The 20,669-nt window shown below is 42.8% G+C and overlaps 1 protein-coding gene across 1 annotated transcript in view; it reads left to right on the plus strand.

Moving 5' to 3' along the window:
- The first annotated feature begins 247 nt into the window (after nucleotides 1-247).
- Nucleotides 248-20,669, plus strand: part of cfap61 (cilia and flagella associated protein 61) — a 176,389-nt gene continuing 155,967 nt past the window's right edge. The window contains exons 1-5 of the mRNA XM_078230494.1: nucleotides 248-390; nucleotides 2,665-2,815; nucleotides 4,438-4,514; nucleotides 8,962-9,029; nucleotides 9,140-9,263. Coding sequence (XP_078086620.1) covers nucleotides 248-390; nucleotides 2,665-2,815; nucleotides 4,438-4,514; nucleotides 8,962-9,029; nucleotides 9,140-9,263 — 563 coding nt within the window. The remainder of the gene's footprint in view (nucleotides 391-2,664; nucleotides 2,816-4,437; nucleotides 4,515-8,961; nucleotides 9,030-9,139; nucleotides 9,264-20,669) is intronic.

The raw sequence follows: 20,669 nt of genomic DNA on the forward strand, positions 1-20,669 counted from the left end.
AGTACCATTAAACTTGACGTGAAACTGGTAAAGTCTTGTATTTTATTTACCTCCTTGAAATATAGTGATTATTATAACTGGGTTGGTTTAAAAGCTTTTGTATATACTTATCATATTCCTTCAATTTATACGATTGAGTACAAGTGACAGAAAATATTTTTCTGCCTAATTGTAACCTTGTGTAAATATCCTCATGAAATATTGTAATTTTCAGTTCCTTGCCTGTGCTCTCTTTTACAGAACAACAATGACGACTATATATGCTTCAGGTGGAGGAAGTCTAGTAATAAAGGTTCGGCGATCAGAATCTCAAGATGCTCCTCACATTATGGAACTGTTCAGCCCAAGTACAACAGCCATGTTTGGAAGAATTAATGTCATCTATCTGCTGTATGTATATGTAAAGAGTATCCACTAAGAAGGGCTTGGATAAGTAGTTTCCATGGAAGTATGCAGGGCTAATATATATGTTTCTTAGTAATTTATTTGCAATACTATAACTCTTCTAGATCTTTCCACATCCTGACGTTGCATAGGTCAGATTTTCATCTGCTTCTGTAGCTAATCCAGGGGTTTATAGTTTGAGGGGCATCGTACCAAATTAGTACAGCACCCGCCTCCCCCACACCGCTCCCCCCCCCCCCCCCCCCCCCCGCCCACCCAACACACACACACTCACTCAGACAAACTAAGAGGCAATTTAGTGTAGCCAATCCACCTAACCTGCATGCCTTTGGACTGTGGGAAGAAACCGGAGCACCCAGCAAAAACCACGCAGACACGGGAAGAATGTGCTAACTCCACACAGACAGACGCAAGGCTGGAATCAAACCTGGGTCCCTGGCGCTGTGAGGCAGCAGTGCTAACCACTGCATCATCGTGCCACTCCTAATACTACAAATATGAGGACACAAAGCTACCTATTGGAAATAATTACAGCTCACATTGACTGATCTGAATGTCCTTTAATCCTCATGCTGATAGTCCAGGGCTACACATTAAGATTAACAGGCATGCACCAATTTTGGAACTCACTTTGCCCTCTCACAGCACTATTTCCTGTAGCATTTTCCACTCTGATGGGTGGCCTGACAATTTATTGTAACATATAAATAGAAAATACTGCAGCAAGCAGAAAAAAAACCCAGCAGGTGTGAACGGTGACAAAGTCAGTACAGATAGAGTCAGGATGGAAGAACTGGGAGAATTATATATAGCACTCTTGCTGGAAGCAAATGCGAGGAAGTGTAATCAAGGTAGCTTTGGGAGTCATGGAGCTATGGTGATATTGGTGGACAGATTATCCACAAATATTGAGATAGAGAATCAGAGAATCATGGTCATAGAGTCATACACTGCAGAAGGATATCATTCGGCCCATTGAGTCTGCACCAACCACAATCCCACCCAGGCCCTATCCCAATAATCCCATGCATTTACCCTAGCTAGTCCCCCTAACACTAAGGGGCAATTTAGCATGGCCAACCCACCTAACCTGCACATCTTTGGACTGTGGGAGGAAACCGGAACACGGAGGAGAATGTACAAACTCCACACAGACAGTGACCCAAGCCGAGAATCGAACCCAGGTCCCTGGTGCTGTGAGGCAGCAGTACTAGAAGTTGAGGAAGGAAAGGGAAGAGCTGGTGTTTGACCATGTGAAGGCGGGGAAGGGCAGGGATTGGAAGAAAAGTTGATGTGAGTTAGTTTGGGGCAAGTGGAAGGGCCACCAGCACAGTCATCAAGGTGCTGGAAGAAAAGATGAAGCCCTGCCGGTGGGGGAGTGGAAGTGTAAAGGGACTGGAGGACCATGATGAAATCTATTGCTGGGTTCCACTCAGTGGTTCTCCAAAGCCACTAAACATGCAAGAAACCAGCTCAATTTGCAATTTTCTTCTACTTTCCCATAGGCAGGTATTTCACCTTGCTTAACTTCTTTCTGGTCATTTTGAAATTAAGAACTTGCTGTGTTCCTACGTCTCCCTACAAGTCTCTACCATTATTTATATAATATTTATGCATGTATATATATATATTAAATTACAATGTCATTGTATTAAAATTTCATCCTCTTCATTTTCAATGGACACTTTAAAAACCAGCCAACAATACCCCTCAGGAGTACGGTGGAACCTGCTTCTTCTGGCTACATGTGAAAGTTTTTAAAGATCCACGTACTTATTAGTGGCTGCACATTAGGTCACACCTGCAGCAAGAAAATCTAAGTGGAACAAGCCCAAGATTCATAATAGATAAGCCCATTTTCAGTAAGGGTTTTAAACAAATGACATTAGGCCCCTCATTGACATATACATGGGACTAACTGTCTGCTTTAGGCAGGTGCCAGGAGCACCACATGTGCTTCGCCATGTTTTAGGCATTTTTGTGATGGGCATAAATACTCATGGCAATATTTGAAGCAGAACAGGTGTCCAGGACAGTATCTACTCTCAACCAACAACAGCAAAGTAGTCTATATGGACATTATCTCTTTACTGTGTGTGGAACCTTACTCTGTGCAAACTGGCTGTGTTTCTTATATTACAATAGTGACTACACTTCTAAAGTGTTTCATTTGCTGTAAAGTGCTTTGGAATGTCCTGAGGACAAGAAAGGCACTCATGTTTTCTTTAATGCTTTTGTTTTATTTCTCTGCACGTTTAGCGAAAGGGCAAATCTATCTGTGACTGTAGAAACTGAGAAGAATGAAGTTATAGCTCATGCGGCCTTCTTAGATTATCCAAATGTTGAGGCCATTGAACAAAACGATTGGGAACCCTGGCTGCATACGTACGGTCCTAGTTCAAAATGCACAGTGAGTAGAAACCAGAAATTACTCAATATTTATGAATATTAAATATTATGCATACCTGATTAATACACTGTTTTCATTTTTACAATAAATATGTTTCCTGCTAAGGTTGTTATTGACCTGGATTTTGCAATGAGCAGTGAAGCAAAGGTGCTTGCCACTGACCGCAAAGAAAACTGCCCTCAAAGATCTATCAATTACTAAGGAGTGACTTTCCTCTTTCCCAGTAGTAGTTTAAATCTAGTGCCAAGTCAAAGAGATGTCTTGATGGCAGCAGCAGTATTATCACTAAGCCGATAAGCGACTAATTACATTGTAATACTCACACAGCAAACCAAGTAATTAAAAACACTCAATCGCCGGAAATCTACCACCTGGCCCGCCACAGAATCGGAGCGGGCGAGAGTCCGACAATGGAAATCTCCGTTGACCTTGGGCGGGTATTTCTGTCTCGCTCGAGCGAAGCCGTAAAATCCCACCCAATATCCTTATCCTTTAATTAGGTTTTCAAGAGAAAAATAAATGATTGTGATTGGATGAAAATAGAAGCTAAAATAAAGATAAACATACTTAAAAAACAAAAATATGTATTTTTAATATTTGAATATTTTTTATCCATATGGAGAATTTTGACATTCTGCAAATTGAAATGATCTCTTCAGGGCCAGTAAGGGTGTTTAGCAGGAATTACAAAGTTAGTATGCCATTGCAAAACCCAGTTAATCCTTATTCAAAAAGTTGTAGCTTTGCAAAGGTTTTTCAGTGAACTTAAGCATAAGAGTCAAAGTTCTCATCAATTTTCATTGACCTAGCAATCTCTGGATCCCTCTGGAAAATCGATGATTGTGATTACTTGATTTTCATGTTATTGACTGGAATTTTCCTGTCCCACCCGCCACGGGAATTGTGGTTGGGGGGGGCGGGGGGAGCAAACCATGCAAAGGTCCATTGATCTCGGCAGAATTTTCCAGTTTTGGCGCAAGTGTGGCCAGAAATTCCCGCCCATTTTGTTACTGAAGGCTCTCTTACCTCTGTCTTCCCAACCTGCAATCTCCCATTCCCCTGTATCACTTTCTTCTTTCTTTTCGGTCCTTATCCCTCCTTTTACACTGCTTCTACCTCTTCCCCTCCTTTCTTGTCTTTTACTCTGAATGGCCTGTATCCTATCCTTCTGTGCTCCTCTTTGCCACTGTGCTCCTCCTCTCCTTTTTCACTCCTTCATGTACCTCAGTTCTCTGTTCCTCTCTGTACGCCTTTACCCTCCCTCATCTTCATCCACCTTTTCTATTCCCCCCTTCCCTTCCCCCTCCAAAACCATAATATAACAAACACTATGTGGTGTGAAGACTGTGATTTCACTTTAATTTGTGACTGTATATTGTGAATTGTGTATTTTGTAGCCATGAGTAGAGGAATGTTATTTTCCATATGTTTCCTGCAGATTGTTGAAAGTTTGTTTTTACAGAAAACAATTACATTTATCTGTTCTCTGGTTTCTAATATGTAGGTATTGTAGGCTACATTTTGGACTCTGGATAAACTAAATGCCTTTCTCAAAGTATTTTATACTTTCTATAACCAATGTGTGTTTACATACTGCACAAATGTTTTTTTAATTTTGGCAGCCTTTGAACACTCTTTTTATGCACCTGCTTGTGGCAAAACCAGAAGTTGCAGCTGGTTGTGCTAAAGAGATAGTCAGGTAGGTTGTGTATTAGACAAATTTCTTAATTATAGATAATGTTTGCATTCCACTACATTTATATGCTTCGATACGATGCGAAAAATCTTTGCAAAGTCATCTGTTACTTTGAGAGAGTTGTTGATCAGATGTACCTTATCTCGGGGGTGGTTTGGAGCAGGAGGGAGGCAGTTTTGAAGTGAAGACAGATGGGGTCATACCAAAGATGAAAAGCAGTAAGAATACCTCAGAGATGGGGAATTTGAGAGATGAAGGGCAAGTGGGGAAATGCTTTGTCCATTCAAAACCACATTATTATTTCCTTCATTCTAACAAAAGATGCCACTTACTATTTAGTAGTAACCTGTGATCCTCACACTTTTGCTCAGAAAAATATAAAAGGATAAAGTGACCTTGCACAGATCACTTAAAAGTGGAAAGTGCATCTAGAGGAATTATTTAAAACTATTCTCCCAATACTTACGTGAAAATATAGAATCAAAATATTCAAAAACACTTGAATGGGAACACCATCACCTGCAAGTTCCCCTCCAAGCCACTCACCATCCTGATGTGGAAATATATCACCGTTCCTTCACAGTCGCTGGGTCTAAATCCTAGAATTCCCTCCCTAATGGCATTGTGAGTCAACCCACAGCACGTGAACTGCAGCGATTCAAAAAGGCAGCTCACCACCACCTTCTCAAAGGCAATTAGGCTTGGGCAATAAATGCTGGCCAGCCAGCAACGTCCATGTCCCATGAATGAATTAAAAAAAAGAATTCCTAACCCCACGGATGCCTGCCATATTTGATCTTTCTTCCCTTTAGGGCCATTCAGGTGACAATGGTAATGTGGAAATGCCAACTTCAATCCGAATGGCTCCAGTTTACTCGTGCTGGTTAAATTTGGCCAGCCTGAGAACTGCCCTGGGCATATCTAAGGTGATCTTGCAAAAGTCTGCAAATAGCTTGGTATCATGAGTTCAGCTCCCATCTAGTCTGAGGCTGCAGTCTACTTAAGATGTATGTCTCTAGTCAAGCCAGGCTGTGTCGTCTCACTGATGCTCTTAGGGTCATAGTGTCATAGAGTTTCACAGCACAGCAAGAGGCTCTTCGGCCCATTGTGCCTGTACCGGCCATCAAGTATGTATCTATTCTAATCCCATTTTCCAGCACTTGGTCTGTAGCTTTGAATGCCATGGTGTTTCAAGTGCTTATATAAATGCTTCTTAAACATTGTGAGAGTTCCCATCTCCACCCCCTCTCAGGCAGTGAGTTCCAGATTCCCACCTCTCTCTGGGCGAAAAGGTTTTTTCCTCAAATCCCTTCTAAATCGCCTGCCCCTTATCTTAAATAGAATCATGGAGTCATAGATATTTACAGCATGGAAACAGGCTCTTCGGCCCAACTTGTCCATGCCGCCCTTTTTTCTTAACGTCTAAGCGAATCTCAATTGCCTGCGTTTGGCCCATATCCCTCAATAGCCATTTTACTCATGTAACTGTCTAAACGCTCTTTAAAAGACAAAATTGTACCCGCCTCTACTACTACTTCTGGCAGCTTTTTCCAAACACTCACCACTCTCTGTGATAAAAAATTGCCCCTCTGGATCCTTTTGTATCTCTCCGCTCTCACCTTAAACCTATGCCCTCTAGTTTTAGACTTCCCTGCCTTTGGGAAAATATATTGACTATCTAGCTGATCTATGCCCCTCATTATTTTATAGACCTCTATAAGATCGCCCCTAAGCCTCCTATGCTCCAGAAAAAAAAGTTCCAGTCTATCCAGCCTCTCCTTATAACTCAAACCATCAAGTCCTGGTAGCATACTAGTAAATCTTTTCTGCACTCTTTCTAGTTTAATAATATCCTTTCTATAATAAGGTGACCAGAACTGTACACAGTATTCCAAGTGTGGCCTTATCAATGTCTTATACAACTTCAACAAGACGTCCCAACTCCTGTATTCAATGTTCTGACCAATGAAACCAAGCATGCCGAATTTCTTCTTCACCACTCTGTCCACCTGTGACTCCACTTTCAAGGAGCTATGAACATGTACCCCTAGATCTCATTGTTCTTTAACTCTCCCCAATGCCCTACCATTAACTGAGTAAGTCCTCCCCTGGTTCGATCTACCAAATGCATCACTTCATATTTACCTATATTAAACTCCATCTGCCATTTGTCAGCCCACTAGCCCAATTGATCAAGATCCCATTGCAATCCGAGATAACCTTCTTCACTGTCCACTACGCCACCAATCTTGGTGTCATCTGCAAACTTACTAACCATGTCTCCTAAATTCTCATCCAAAGCATTAATATAAATGACAAATAACAGTGGACCCAGCACCAATCCCTGAGGTACACTGCTGGTCACAGGCCTCCAGTTTGAAAAACAACCACCCTCTGTCTTCTGTCATTAAGATGTGGAAATGCCGGCGTTGGACTGGTGTAAGCACAGTAAGAAGTCTCACAACACCAGGTTAAGTCCAACAGGTTTATTTGGTAGCAAAAGCCACAAGCTTTCTGTCATCAAGCCAATTTTGTATCCATTTGGCTACCTCACCCTGGATCCCATGAGATTTAATCTAAATGCAACAACCTTCCATGCAAAGGCTTTGCTAAAGTCCATGTAGACAACATCAACTGCACTGCCCTCATCTGCCTTCTCGGTTACCCCTTCAAAAAATTCAAATCAAGTTTGTGAGACATGATTTTTCACTCACGAAGCCATGCTGACGGTCCAGATCCAAAGTCACCCCATCCTCTGTCATTGAGCTACAGTATGCAGTTGATGCTTGCACCTGCACACAGAGGCTGAGCTCCAAGCTATCGTCAACACATTCGCCGAGGTATATAAAAGCATGAGCCTTACACTAAACATCTTCAGGACAAAGGTCCTCTACCAACCTGCCCCAACCACACAGCACTGCCTCCCGGTTATCAAAATCTACAATGAGGCCTTGGACAATGTGGACCACTTTCCATACCTTGGGAATCCATTGTCAATTAGGGCAGAAATCGACAATGAGGTTTAACACTGCCTTCAGTGTACCTGTGCAGTTTTTGGTCACCTGATGAAGACAGTGTTTGAAGTTAAAGTTAAAAAGTTAAAGTTAAAGTTTTTTACTAGTCACAAGTAAGGCTTACCTTAACACTGCAATGAAGTTACTGTGAAATTCCTAAAGTTGCCACAATCCGACGCCTGTTAGGGTCAATGAAACTAACCAGCACGTCTTTCCCTCAAAAATCTCACCTCAAAACTTTCATCTCAAAACCCTGGACAAGGACCACTAGTGTTGCCTCCGCAGGATCCTACAAATCCACTGGCAGGATTGGCGCACCAACATCAGTATTCTTGCTCGGGTCAATGTCCCCAGCATCAAAGCATTGACCACACTCGATCAGCTCCACTGGGCAGGCCACATTGTCTGCATGCCTAACATGAGACACCCGAGACTCTACTCAGAGCTTTGACACGGCAAGTGCGTCCCAGGGAGATAGAGGAAATGATTCAAGGATCCTCAAGGCCTCCTTGAAAAAGTGGGGCATCTCCACTGACACCTGGAAATCCCTGACCCAAGACCATCCAAAGTGGAGAAAAAGCATCCGGGAAGGAGCTGAACACCTTGGGTTTCATCACTGAGAGCAAGCTGAAATGAACCGTCGACAGTGAGAGGAATGCACAGCAATCTGGGCACCTCACCCACCCACCCACTCTTCCAACCACAGTCTGTCCCACCTGTGATAGAGATTATGGGCGGGATTTTGCGGCCTCGCTCGTCCCGAAACCATAAAACCCCACTCAAGAGCAACAGACCTTTCTATGGTCTGCCCCTCGCCCGCTCCAATTCCCGCGGTGGGCGGGATGGTAAAATTCTGGCCTATATGTCACAATTTGGACTCCTCAGTTACCTAAGAACTCACTTTTAATGTGGCAGCAAGTCATCCACCTCTGAGGGATTGCCTACGAAGAGGAAGACAAATCTGTGCCACCCAGAGAATTAGTCCAGTGACGTTGTGCCACTGTCTCCCCCTAGGCTGTATAGACTGTCCCAGGCATGTCATTGCTGTGGGGTGACATTTTTTCACATTTACATTAGAAATCACTTTTTGTAGCAGGGTTGGGAAGAGGGGTGGGGAGCAGTACTAAGTCACATTTTTTGCCATGTGAACTGGTTAGGTTCTTAAGCATTACACTGGTTTAATTGTTTGCATGATTTACAAATTTTAGTCTCATGAAGGCTTCTTCATATTTAGATAAATGCTCCAGGTGTGGGTATTTGATTACTTGTCATTCCTTCAGGTTTTCCACTGACATTATGGCAGATGATCGAGATAGTCCTTATGTCTGATGTTGTAATGAGTAAAAGGCATTTGCTGATTCTTGTTCTTGAGCTTCATTGACCAATGGTTACCGAAATTAACAAAAGTTATTAATTTATTTCCAATACTGGTATAGGAGCGTCTTCAAAGTCATCCGAGAACTGCACTTTATAATCCTTGCAGTTCGAAAGAAAGTTGCCCTAGGTAAAAGATTATCTTTTGAAATGTTGGAGGTCTCATTCTTTATTTTTATATTTAAAAAATTTTATTCAGTCAAGCAAACCAAGTAATGATTTGTCTTATTTCGGCACCAGATCCTGCAGTATCTGTCCTGTTTGCACCCATGCCGCAATATAAGAAGGTGGATGGTGTGCCCTATTCGGCCTTCATCTGTTATAGAAAGGATTATGTTCCAGTTCTACATATTCGAAAAGCCAGGTAATGAAGCTACTGATATCTCCCCTGTAGTGACTGCCCTTTTTTTGCTATGATTTGCTGAAAGATATTAAAAATTTGAATTTAGTTACATTTTGAACTAACAGCGAGGTTAAGGAAAGAGTAAGCTTGTATTTTAGAATGCCCTGCGCAAGACATCAAGACATCCCAAAGCAATGCATGCTCAATAAAGCTCTTCTGATGTGTAGATGCCATTATGTAGCAAACGTCGCAGCTAATTTGTGGGAAGGAAAATGTCAGAAGAAGAAATGAGATAAGTAGCAGCATGGAATCCTTACAATGCAGAAGGAAGCCATTTGTCCCATCGAGCCTGCACCGACAACCATCCCAACCTGGGCCCTATCCTCATAACCCTAAGTATTTACCCTGCTAATCCCCTTGACACTGAGGGATAATTTATCATAGCCAAATCCCCCAAAAAGTCACATCCAATCTTTGGACTGTGGGAGGAAACCGGAGCACCCTGAGGAAACCCACGCAATCACGGGGAGAAAGTGCAGACTCCGCACAGACAGTGACCCGAGGCCAGAATTGAACCCGGGTTCCTGACGCTGTGAGGCAGCAGTGCTAACCACTGTGCCACCATGCCGCCAGTCATTCTGTTGCACTAGAGGTGGTAGAACAATAAATGTTGGCTGGGATCCTGGGAGAGCTCCTCTGTTTTTCAAAAAACACCGAGGGACTTTTTGTGTCCACCTGAGCAAGGAAACTAGGTTTCAGTTTAATTTCTCTTCCAAAAAAAAGTCACATCCAATCATGATGCACATGCTCACTATGCCATGAAGTGTGAGCCTACATTATGGGCATAATTTAATCTGAGTGAAGGGGCTATCACCAGCTGGTTGGAGAAACAGCAGGGGGCCCACATCACCTCAACTGGGGAAGGCCTGCTGGAATCAAGGGGGGAATTCTCTGGCCTCTGAGCTGGATATTTCTTGGTGGCGGGAGCCGGCGTGCTGTTCACTGGCAGCGGGATTCTCTGGTCCCGCCACTGTCAATGGGATTTCCCATTGATGTTACCCCACGCGAAACCCGCAGAAGGGGGTACGCTGTTGGCGGGACCCGTGAATCCTGCTGGTGTGAAAGGCCGAAGAATTGCCCCCCCCAAATGTCTGTCACTCACTTGAAGAGACAGTGTCGGGCCTTCTCTGGGATTTAGCAACCCTGAGGCGGAAATTCGACCCTCCCTAAGGGAGCTGCTGGCCAACAAGGGGCCAGCGGCTCTGCACTGCAGACAGCGCTATCAGTGGTGGTGGCAGCTGCCGGTAATGCACCCAGGGAGAGGTCCTGCTTTTCAATATTTGTTTCTCAGGTTTTACATTCGGCATTCTTAAAGGAAACCTTTTAATTATTTCATGTGACGTGGAAACAACTGTTGTGTGAATTTCATGATTATTGAGTAAAGTTGGCTACAACTATTATCAGAGACAAAATAAACTTTCATTTGGAAAGCTATAGGTTAATCAAGGAGCTCTGACGAAGGGTCATCCAGACTCGAAACCTTAGCTCTATTCTCTCTCCACAGATGCTGTCATACCTGCTGAGATTTTCCAGCATTTTTCTGTTTTTGAGCCAACGTGGATTTGTTTAAGGAAGGTTTTGTCTGAACAGCTTAATTAAATTCTTTGAGGAGGTAACAGAAGAGATTGATCAAGGTAGTGCAGTAGATGTACTTATAGATCAGAAGAACATATATCACAAACATAATGCCAAAAGGTTCATAGTAATCAGCTGTTGGTGAATATAAGGAACATTCAGGTATTTTCTTAAATCTTTGCGTATTAAATCCTGATGGGACATTGCCATAATTAATTCAAATGAAGTTTATTTTACAAATCTCTCCATGACCTTGCTCCTCTTTATCTCCATTCAGCTATGCTATATTTGAGGTGGGGTGCTGAATCGCATGTTTTCGTTTTAGCGTGTTTGTAAATTAGGGTGCGTTCTTGTGATGACTTCAGCCAGGCTAATGAGGTTGGCTTGCTGGAATATGAACTATCTGATGAGTCCTAATTATTGGTTAAATCAGGGAGCCTCACGCTCCCTATTTAAAGCAGGTGTGTCAGACTCCCAGCCTGCATTCAGCAGGGAGCAATTGGAGAGCTGGCTGTGTACAGATGTATGGTGTAAATAAAGTAATTTGGTGACGGGACTTTCGCCTCCGTGGAGTTATTACAGTTCTACAAATAGTGCTGCCTCAATTTTCATTTTAATGGCATTCCTATATATTCTCAGTCTTTTACAAACAGGTTGCAACTTTGCCGCTCCCCTCCACAACTCTTCTGCTCACCACAGCCCTCCCCCAATCCTCCAGCTCCCTTCTTCACTCCCTTGACCCTCCTGCTCACCAATTCCCTTTCCAGGCCAACTCGCCTGTTGCTCGTACATTCTCTCCCCCATCCTTGGGTGCTCCGGTTTCCTCCCACAGTCCGAAAGACGTGCTGGTTAGGTGCATTGGCCATGCTAAATTCTCCCTCAGTGAACCTGACCAGGCACTGGAGTATGGCGACTACGGGATTTTCACAGTAACTTCATTGCAGTGTTAATGTAAGCCTACTTGTGACACCAATAATAATAAATAAATCAATTCTCTCCCCCGAACCTCCTGCTCAGCTCCTCTCTCCAAATCTCTTGTTTGCTGCGCTATCCCACTCCCGAACCCTCGCTGCTATCTGCTTACCACCTCACTTTCTGTCCTTCTCCTGAGCCCTCACTGTGAGCATGAGTTTGAGAAAGTGGCTGCAAGAGGGTAGGAGAGAGTGAGGGAGCGAGGGGGGCTGCGAGTTGGAAGGAAGGGGCGGAAGCCATGAGTGGTAGATCGGGGGAAACAACGAGCGGTAGGATCGGGGAGGGAAACAGTGAGTGGAAGGGTTGGCGGAGGGAAGCAGGAGGATCAGGGAAATTGGCCAATGGGAGGTTCAGGAAGGGAAGTGGGGTGAGCAGGAAGGAGCCAGTTGGAGGTGGAAAGCAACTAATTGGAGGCAGGAAACAGTGAGCTGAAGCTAAATAAAACGCGAGTTATTAAAAGATAGAGGATTTTTGGGCCAGTTATGTTCAAGGCAGCCTTTAATATAAAAATGAAAGGTCAGGAACGTAACTTGTATGTTTTCTCATGCAAAAATGATTTTAATTTAGCACATTTTGGTTTAGTGTGGCATTTTAGGAACACGTTAGGAGTGTTAACTGGGGGATAGCTATAACTTCCTTCAGCCCAACAACCACCTAACATTTCTCATTCCAGCCTCTGAGCATCCCAGTTTTGATTGCTCTGCCATTGGCTATCATACTTTCATTTGCCAAGGCTAAGTTTTGGAGCTCTAAGCCTGTCTCCATTTGTGGTGATAGATGGTGTACCAATCTTCGTTGCAAGTTCATTTTGGTTTAGCATGCCTTTTTAGCAACATAATGGGAGAGCTAAATGAGGGATAACCGGAAACTGCTTCGGCCAACAATCATCCAACATATCTCATTCCAGCCTCTGAGCATTCCCAATTTTCATTGCCCAGATATTTACATTCATGCATTAATCTGGCATGGCTCTAAGCTTTGGAGCTCGGAGCTTGTCTCCATTTCTTTAGTCTTTAATACTGCTATTAGCACTCCCTTTGTCATATCCATGATAACTTTGTCAGCCTTTCCTGAGCTCCCATCTATCCCTGACCTTCTACTCTGCTTCATCTTCTCTGCCCCCACCCCCCTCCAAATTTATAAACCATTACATTTCTACCTTTCTTCAGCTCTGAAGAACAATCATATGAACTCAAAATGTTAACTCTGTTTCTCTCTCCACAGATGCTTCCAGACCTGCTGAATGTTTCCAGCATTTTCTGTTCATGGCTGGATCTTTCCACCATGGTGGGTTTTCCTGTGGTGGAGGCCGCTAGCGGGATCTTTTGGTCCTGCCAAAATCAATGGCAATTTGCTTGACTCGTCCATGCCATTGTCAGGGAACCTGTGATGGTGGGGGGGTGTGTGCCGGTGAGAAGGGCCCAAAATTTCGGTCCTTTGTTTCAGATTTCCAGCATCCCAAATATTTTGCTTCCAATCTAAGGTTTGGAATTTGAACCATTACCCTTTCTGGCTGTCTGCCCCTCTTTTATGATGCTCCTTACAATTTACCTCTTTAGTTCTCTGCCTTAATGTGTCTTTATTCAGCTCAGTGTCATAACTATAATATTCCTGTGAAGCGCCATTGGACCTTTTTTGTTGAAAGTGCTACATAGATCCAAGTTGTTGTTCTTGCAACTTGGACCATTAATCGTAACAGCAAGTAGGTCTATCAGGTCGGCGTCATTCGTCACTGAAATTACTAACCCTCTTAGAAGGTTTATTATCAACAGAAGGATCTTGATGCCTTCCATTAATTTCATCCAGTCTCATCTGTCTGCAGTCATCTGTCTGCAGTCTGTGGTATTGTCAAATCACAATTCTTTTTTGCCTTCCCATATACTGTATGCTTCCAAGAAACGTTGACTTGGAAAATGAGATTAAACCTTGTCACTAAGGGCCTGATTTTAACTTTGTAAATGGATGTGTTTTGAGTGAGTTAAAATTGGGCCTTATGATTCTACAGGTGAAAGACCATTCCTCTTACAACTTTTTGTATTATAGTCTGCCAAGGTGTTGAGGGACACCTTACCTTCTTCACTACTTACCGGGAATCACTGATTGTGTTGGTATCAAGCCCACGTTCCTGGCTTTGTGAATTTTTGAGTCAAAGAGCCAGCTCCCTAATTACTTAATTCATGTAGTGATCGGAATAGTTTGTGCACAAAATGTTGCTCTTCCTAAATTGAGCAGTTTACTTTCTTTAGTCTGTCTGCAGAGTTATAGGATTTTGAAGATCTTTTTTCTAGTTTTGGCCATCGGCCTACTTTACTCAAAGCATTATGATGTTTTTTGTGGTCCTTGTATACCATATAAAGCATCACTCTTCCTTTATCTTTTCTAACAGTGCTTTTTCTGATAAATCATTTGGACGTCAAGCAGCATTCTACTTGCTATTATTTGTTATTATTTTGTTGCTTTTGCCTGACATCTTTCCTTTTCTCTTCCATCCTTAACAGCACAAATGCAAAATCTCACTCATGTCAAAACCTTTCAGCGTTTGACCAAAGTGATGGAATATTCCACCCTTGAATACTGTTCCATCTCAGCAGTCGATGGCCATTTCATTTTAGTTCTGACAGTGAGTACTTGTCTGCCTGGTACTTACAGATGCTGAACTCTATGGTTAGTCTCTAAGCTCTGCTTCCATTTGCTACATTACCCTGTTAACAGGATTTTTGACACAACAAATCTTTATTCCTTTCCATGTTGTAAAGGTTATGCCATACACTCTCTGGAGATATCTTTAAAAATAATTTCATTGAATGTTTTAAAATGTCCACTTCAGCTTATTTGCAAGTATATTTTGTAAAAGTGTACACTAACACTATTCTATTAAAGTTAAGACCTACATATATACTTTATGAAGCCACTGAACAACTGGATTGCATAGTTCTTGGGGGGAAAAGGTGTATCGATGTATCCAGGTTTCTTAGCATTACTGCGCTGGGAGCAGTGTAGGTTGAGAGGTAGGTTTGATTGAGTTGGTTTGCTCTGCACATTCAGGTTATTAGTTAGGTAGCGGTAATGTGAGGGAGAATGAGAATGTTTTTTATCCTTATCCTCTTTGTTTTGTGTTGCTGTCTGGGGTGGGGGAGGGGAAGGCAATTGAGTGAATGTAGGGAAAGGGGGGAGGATTACAGGGAAGTCATGGGGTTGTACCATGAATCTCCAAGAACAGAACTCAGACTTGTACAAAAGTAATTTTATAGGCATTTAAAAAAAATACGTGTGGCAAAAGATTTGGAATGCTACGGCCGTTCACGCCGGCGGGCTTTTCCAATTCTGCTGCAGTGAACGAAGATTTGGCTGGGCGCCAAATTCTCCGACCTCGCTGCAGCGGGAGTGTGGTGTGAACAGCTGGTAAAATCATGCCCTTTGTCCTTTGTGCTCTTTGGGTTCATATTGTGATTATTCCAGCACCAAGCTGTAGAGGGCACTAAATACTATCCTAAAGAATACCACAGGAGTTGAATTCATGTTAACTGCATAGTTCAGTTAAAGTCCAAATCATAATACTGAACATGAGTTGGAGGGAAATTTGCTGCAGACAAATCATTTTAGTTTTGTATTTTGTAAGCTTGCCTTTGCATGTACCAAGTCCATCTTTGACAACATAGTACCAAACTCATAGCTACTCCACTGCGTACATCCGTTTATCTTTCTACCCATTATCCATCTCTCTTTTTTTTTAAATTGAACTGTAGCCTCCAGTGCATAAAATATTAATATGTACAAACATTCTGTGGAATTCACAGCCCTCATAAGGCAAATGCTGGCTTGGGCAGGGCCTAGGTTGGAACTCTGTAAGCTTGAAATTTCTAGTCCATGCCTTGTATAGGGAGTTGGACTATATGTGACAGACAACAGTTTGAGAAATTAGTTATATCAATATAGCGCATGTGGGACCCATTGCTGGGTCCAGGCCTAGTTAGCAAGCTGGATCCCAAAGTCTTGGACAATTTCCCTTTTATTGTTGGGGACCAATAGAAATATTGTTGATTCTGGGGGTGCAGGTGAGAGTTGGGGGTTGGGGGAGACTTGAAAAGATGCATAAGACAAGTAAGCACTGAGGAAGTGTGAAAAATGTCACTTGAGCCCAGTGGTCTCATGCGAGTAAAGCACACAATTAAACTGACTGCAGAAATAGTGGGGATCATTAATACAGGACATTGGCGGGTGTGATTCCAGCACAATTGGTGGGCTTAGAGCCAATGAAATTAAGGAGTTAGCATACTTACAGAAATCTAATGGGGGAGTTATGCACATCTGGACAGCAGTCACTTTTTTAGCTGCTGCAACTCCTGTTCTCTAACCTCTGTCCTGGTGTAGATGTCCCCGGCTTGAATTTGGGCTAACTCCACCAATCAAGGTTTCAGACAGAGAAAGTGTAAAAGGTTGAAGCAAAGTAACAAAAAAGATAATAAGCAGCCTACCAAAAGTTGTCAGAAGCTGGCTGAGCAGCCAAGGAAAGAGCAACAAACAGCCAGTGAAGGTACCAGCTTTGGAGGAATTCCCTGGAATAGTGAACTACAAAAGAAGCCGCCTCGTGCAACTTTCACACTGACCCACTAGAAATCTGAGAAAAAGCCCAAAAACTGAAGCTTTTACTCTCTCTTTCACAAGGGTGAGGAGGGATATATTCCAGCTTTGGCTGCTCAATTTCTCAAGAGGCATTGAATTGGCGATGGCACTACAGAGTCCAAGAGCATCACTAACTGTGTCTAGTGTGAGAGGGTCCAGGGGAGATTCACGAGAATGATCCCGGAAATGCAAAGCTTGACGTATGAGGAGCATTTGAGGACTCTGGATCTGTACTCGGTGGAGTTTAGAAGGATGAGGGGGGATCTAATCGAAACTTACAGAATACTGAAAGGCCTGGAGAGAGTGGACACGGGGAAGATGTTTCCGTTAGTAGGAGAGACTAGGATCCGAGCGCACAGCCTTAGAGTAAATGGATGGCCCTTTAGAACCAAGATGTGGAGGAATTTCTTTAGCCAGAGGGTGGCGAATCTATGGAATTCATTGCCACAGAAGGAGGCCAGGTCATTGAGTGTATTTAAGACAGAGATAGATAGGTTCTTGACTGGTAAAGGGTTCAAAGGTTACGGGGAAAAGGCAGGAGAATGGGGTTGAGAAACTTATCAGCCATGATTAAATGGTGGAGCAGACTCGATGGATGAATGGCCTTATTCAGCTCCTATATCTTATGGCCTACATAACCTCCTAGAATTCTTCGCCAAAGTATGATGCTACATTGTCAACTGTGCTAACTCTGTCCAGCATGTGCACAAAACTATCATCATTGAGGGTGCTACAAATATCCAGAAGGAACATCAAACATACGCAAAGATGACTGCAGCAGGAAGGTACAGAGATCACCACTACCAATAAAGGGTGTAATAAAGGAGCAGGAAGCAAGCTGGAATCCTAAAAAAAAACCTGTTCTCAATCCAGACTATGGCTGCTCGCTTTTTTTGGATTCGCTTTCAAACAATATATCGACAACACAAAAGATTTGCTTCCATTCATCAAGCAATTTGATAAGTCATTAGTGAGCCTCAATAGACCGCACTTAAGGCTGCAACAAATCAACTCTATCAAAATAAAAGCTTGTCAGTGATGGAAATAAACATGGGGTAGAGTTTCCGCTTTGAGTGCATTTGGGAATCTGGAGGCAAATCATGCTTGAAATGGAGCTGGTTTTCCAAGGTGAAGTTGTAGTACAAGTTTCCATTCACACTTAATTGCATAATCATAAATGTAAAATCTTTCATTAACTGTGCAAACATATTAAAAATATTAATTGATGTATTTAAGAATGATGTAATCTGCCACAGTTTTATTAATACAGCTCAAAATAGTTTAATCAAATAAAAAGCATTTTTAATAAGCGTCTAGTGTACTACCTGTGAAATCACTCAAAATGACTTATGAAAGAACTATCCTGGTCATTTTTGAATTTAATTGGTGTACACTAGTCAGTTTCTTAATAAACTCAATAGTTTTTATTGTTTAAAACTTTAAAAATATACTTCTGACTTCATGCTTAGCAAAGAAATAGTTTAATTTGCGCGCACTACCTTGTAAGATTGTTAACAGGAGTACATGGCAGAAACTCACCATGCCCATTATTTCATTTGGCGAGAGCGGCCAGTCATGTGGGCAGGGCTGACTTCCAGCCTAGTGATTTTTAAATTAGCATTAAAGATTAAAGAAACTCAATTGCCGCTTGATGTAACTTATGCTTAAAATTCTCCAGTCTTTTATGCTGGCTTGGCTGTTTTCTGGTGGAGGACACCATGACAAACAATGATAATTAGTAGGAACTCCAAGCCATCTAAGCTTTATAGGTACCTGGAATAAAATGGAGTGGCTAGCAAGAAAAACATTCTTCTCACTGTGATATGGGTCTCATTTACTGATAAAAAGGACTGATTTAGTCTACTGAACTATAGGATTGTTAGATTGGAGAGGAAAGGAGCAGTTGTCCAAATGCACTGCACCTAGTAATGCATCTGATGCTGCCTGTGGACGAGATTGTGTAGTTTACCTGGAATGAGGAATGTCACTAAAGATTCTGTCTGTATAGACGTAACACAGACTTTTCCACCATAGTACCTACTCAAAAGAAATCTATTTGGCAACAATATGCTAATTTTGGGGAGACTTCAATACAAAACACCCCATGTTGTGTGCCCCTCAATGCTGCACTCAAAAAGCTACTGAAAAAGAAACTTGTTTTTATATGGTGATCTCAGGATATCCCAAAGTGCTTCACAGCCAATGAAGTATTTTTGAAGGAGTGGTATGGTGTTTAGCACCACTGCCCCTTTGTGCCAGAGACCAAGGTTTGATTCTGGCATTGGGTAACTCTGTGGAGTTTGCACATTCTCCCTGTGTCTGCATGGGCTTCGAGTGCTCTGGTTTCTTCTCACAGTCTAAAGGTGTACAGGTTAAGTGGATTGGCCATGCTAAACTACCCCTTAGTGTAGGTTAGATGGATTAGGATGGCCTCCTTCTGCATTGGAGGGATTCTATGGAAGTGTTGTCACTCTGTTGTTAGGTTGCCTCAGAAGATATTAGGTGTCTTACTGGCTGAGGCAAAGATCTTTCCCTAAAAGTATTTTTGTTACATAACAAACAATATATAAGACATCATAACATGAGGACAGAGCTATTACTCACTCATCTCTTAGAGAGAGATGAGTGAGAAGAATCCGAATTACATCATTATGCACATAGCTCCATATGCACTTGATCAGTGCATGTGTGTCAGAATGAACCCTGTATTCGGCCTCCTGTCAAGTATCCCTACAGTATTATATACACACCCTCCTACACCTCCCTCCAAAGTCTATTTTGAAAGGCATGGCCTCCTTGGTGGTTTCACCGATCTCCCTGAAAGTGTGCGGAATTCTTTTCTGAGGTTTTTGCAGATCTATTCACTCTGAACTAATTTCCTGAGCACTGTCACTACTTGTTCCTCTTGTTAGTAGTTCTGCAGGCATGACATTCTCCTGAGGATCAGGGTATGCAGCCCATCCTGTTGGTTTCCTGTTCATTGAAATCACTCCTGTATCTTTGGATGATATATGTTTCTGTCTCGACCAGAGACCATCTTGGTTGTTATAATTTCTCTTTTGTGGTACCTTCTCACTGCTGGTCTCTAATCCACACCATCTCTCTTTTTTCAAGAGTATAAAGTTTGTGAGTCCTGTGTGGTTATATAATACATAGAGCTTATAACAGCTTCGGAGGTGAGGCCATGTAGCTTTTGCACCTGCATCCAGCGGGAATAACAAACCACAAGGATGAGAAATACTTTCCTTTTGAATTAAAATAGATCCATACCTAGGTGTTCCCATGACCTGGTTGGGAAAGCAGAGGGCAGAAGTGGCTCTTTACGTTTCTGTCTGTGAATGGCACAGTTGCCATCATAGAATCCCTGCAGTGCAGAAGAAGGCCATTAGGCCTATTGAGCCTGCACTGACAACAATCCCACTTAGGCCCTATCCCCGTAACCCATGTATGTACCCTGCTAACCAACCTGACACTAAGGGGCAATCAGCCTAACCTGCACATCTTTGGACTGTGGGAGGAAACCGGAGCACCAGGAGGAAACCCAGGCAGACACGGGGAGTGTGTGCAAACTCCACACAGGCAGTCACCCAAGGCTGGAATTGAACCCTGGTTCCCTGGAGCTGTGAAGCTAAGTGCTAACCACTGTGCCACCGTGCCGCCAATGGAGCTACTAGGAATATGCCATCCATCAAGGCAGTATGTGAATCTGCATACATTCTTTATTTTGCCTTTGAGCCTCCCAAAATTCTTGCAAGCTTCTCCTCTGTTGCTATCAAGTGGTTAAGGTCATGAAGGACTCAACTTCCCCAGTGAAAGTCTTATCTTCTTGTTCTGGGTAGTTGGTGGGTATCACTGACAGAGTGTTGGCCACAGTATGGTATTTTCCCTGTAGTAGCATTGTATTGCATGAGCCTCAATCCGAACCTCTGAAGTTGGGTGGTATTTTTGGTGGACAACAAAGTGATCAGTTTCAATCTTGAATTGTAGTCGAAGACTAATCTGAAAATTTTTCACATGTCCAAGTTGCCGCAAGGGCTTCTATCTCTATAACAGCAGAGCACTGTTCAGTCTCGGTTAAGGACCTTGATGCGCAATAGCCAGGTCTCCTATTCCATTGCTCTGGATTTGGAATAAAACAGCCCTCACACTGGTTGCTGACACATCCGCTGCTACAACAGTTGGATGTTCGGGACCACA

The sequence above is a fragment of the Mustelus asterias genome, chromosome 15, assembly GCF_964213995.1.
Source record: "Mustelus asterias chromosome 15, sMusAst1.hap1.1, whole genome shotgun sequence".
In the NCBI taxonomy this organism is placed as follows: domain Eukaryota; kingdom Metazoa; phylum Chordata; class Chondrichthyes; order Carcharhiniformes; family Triakidae; genus Mustelus; species Mustelus asterias.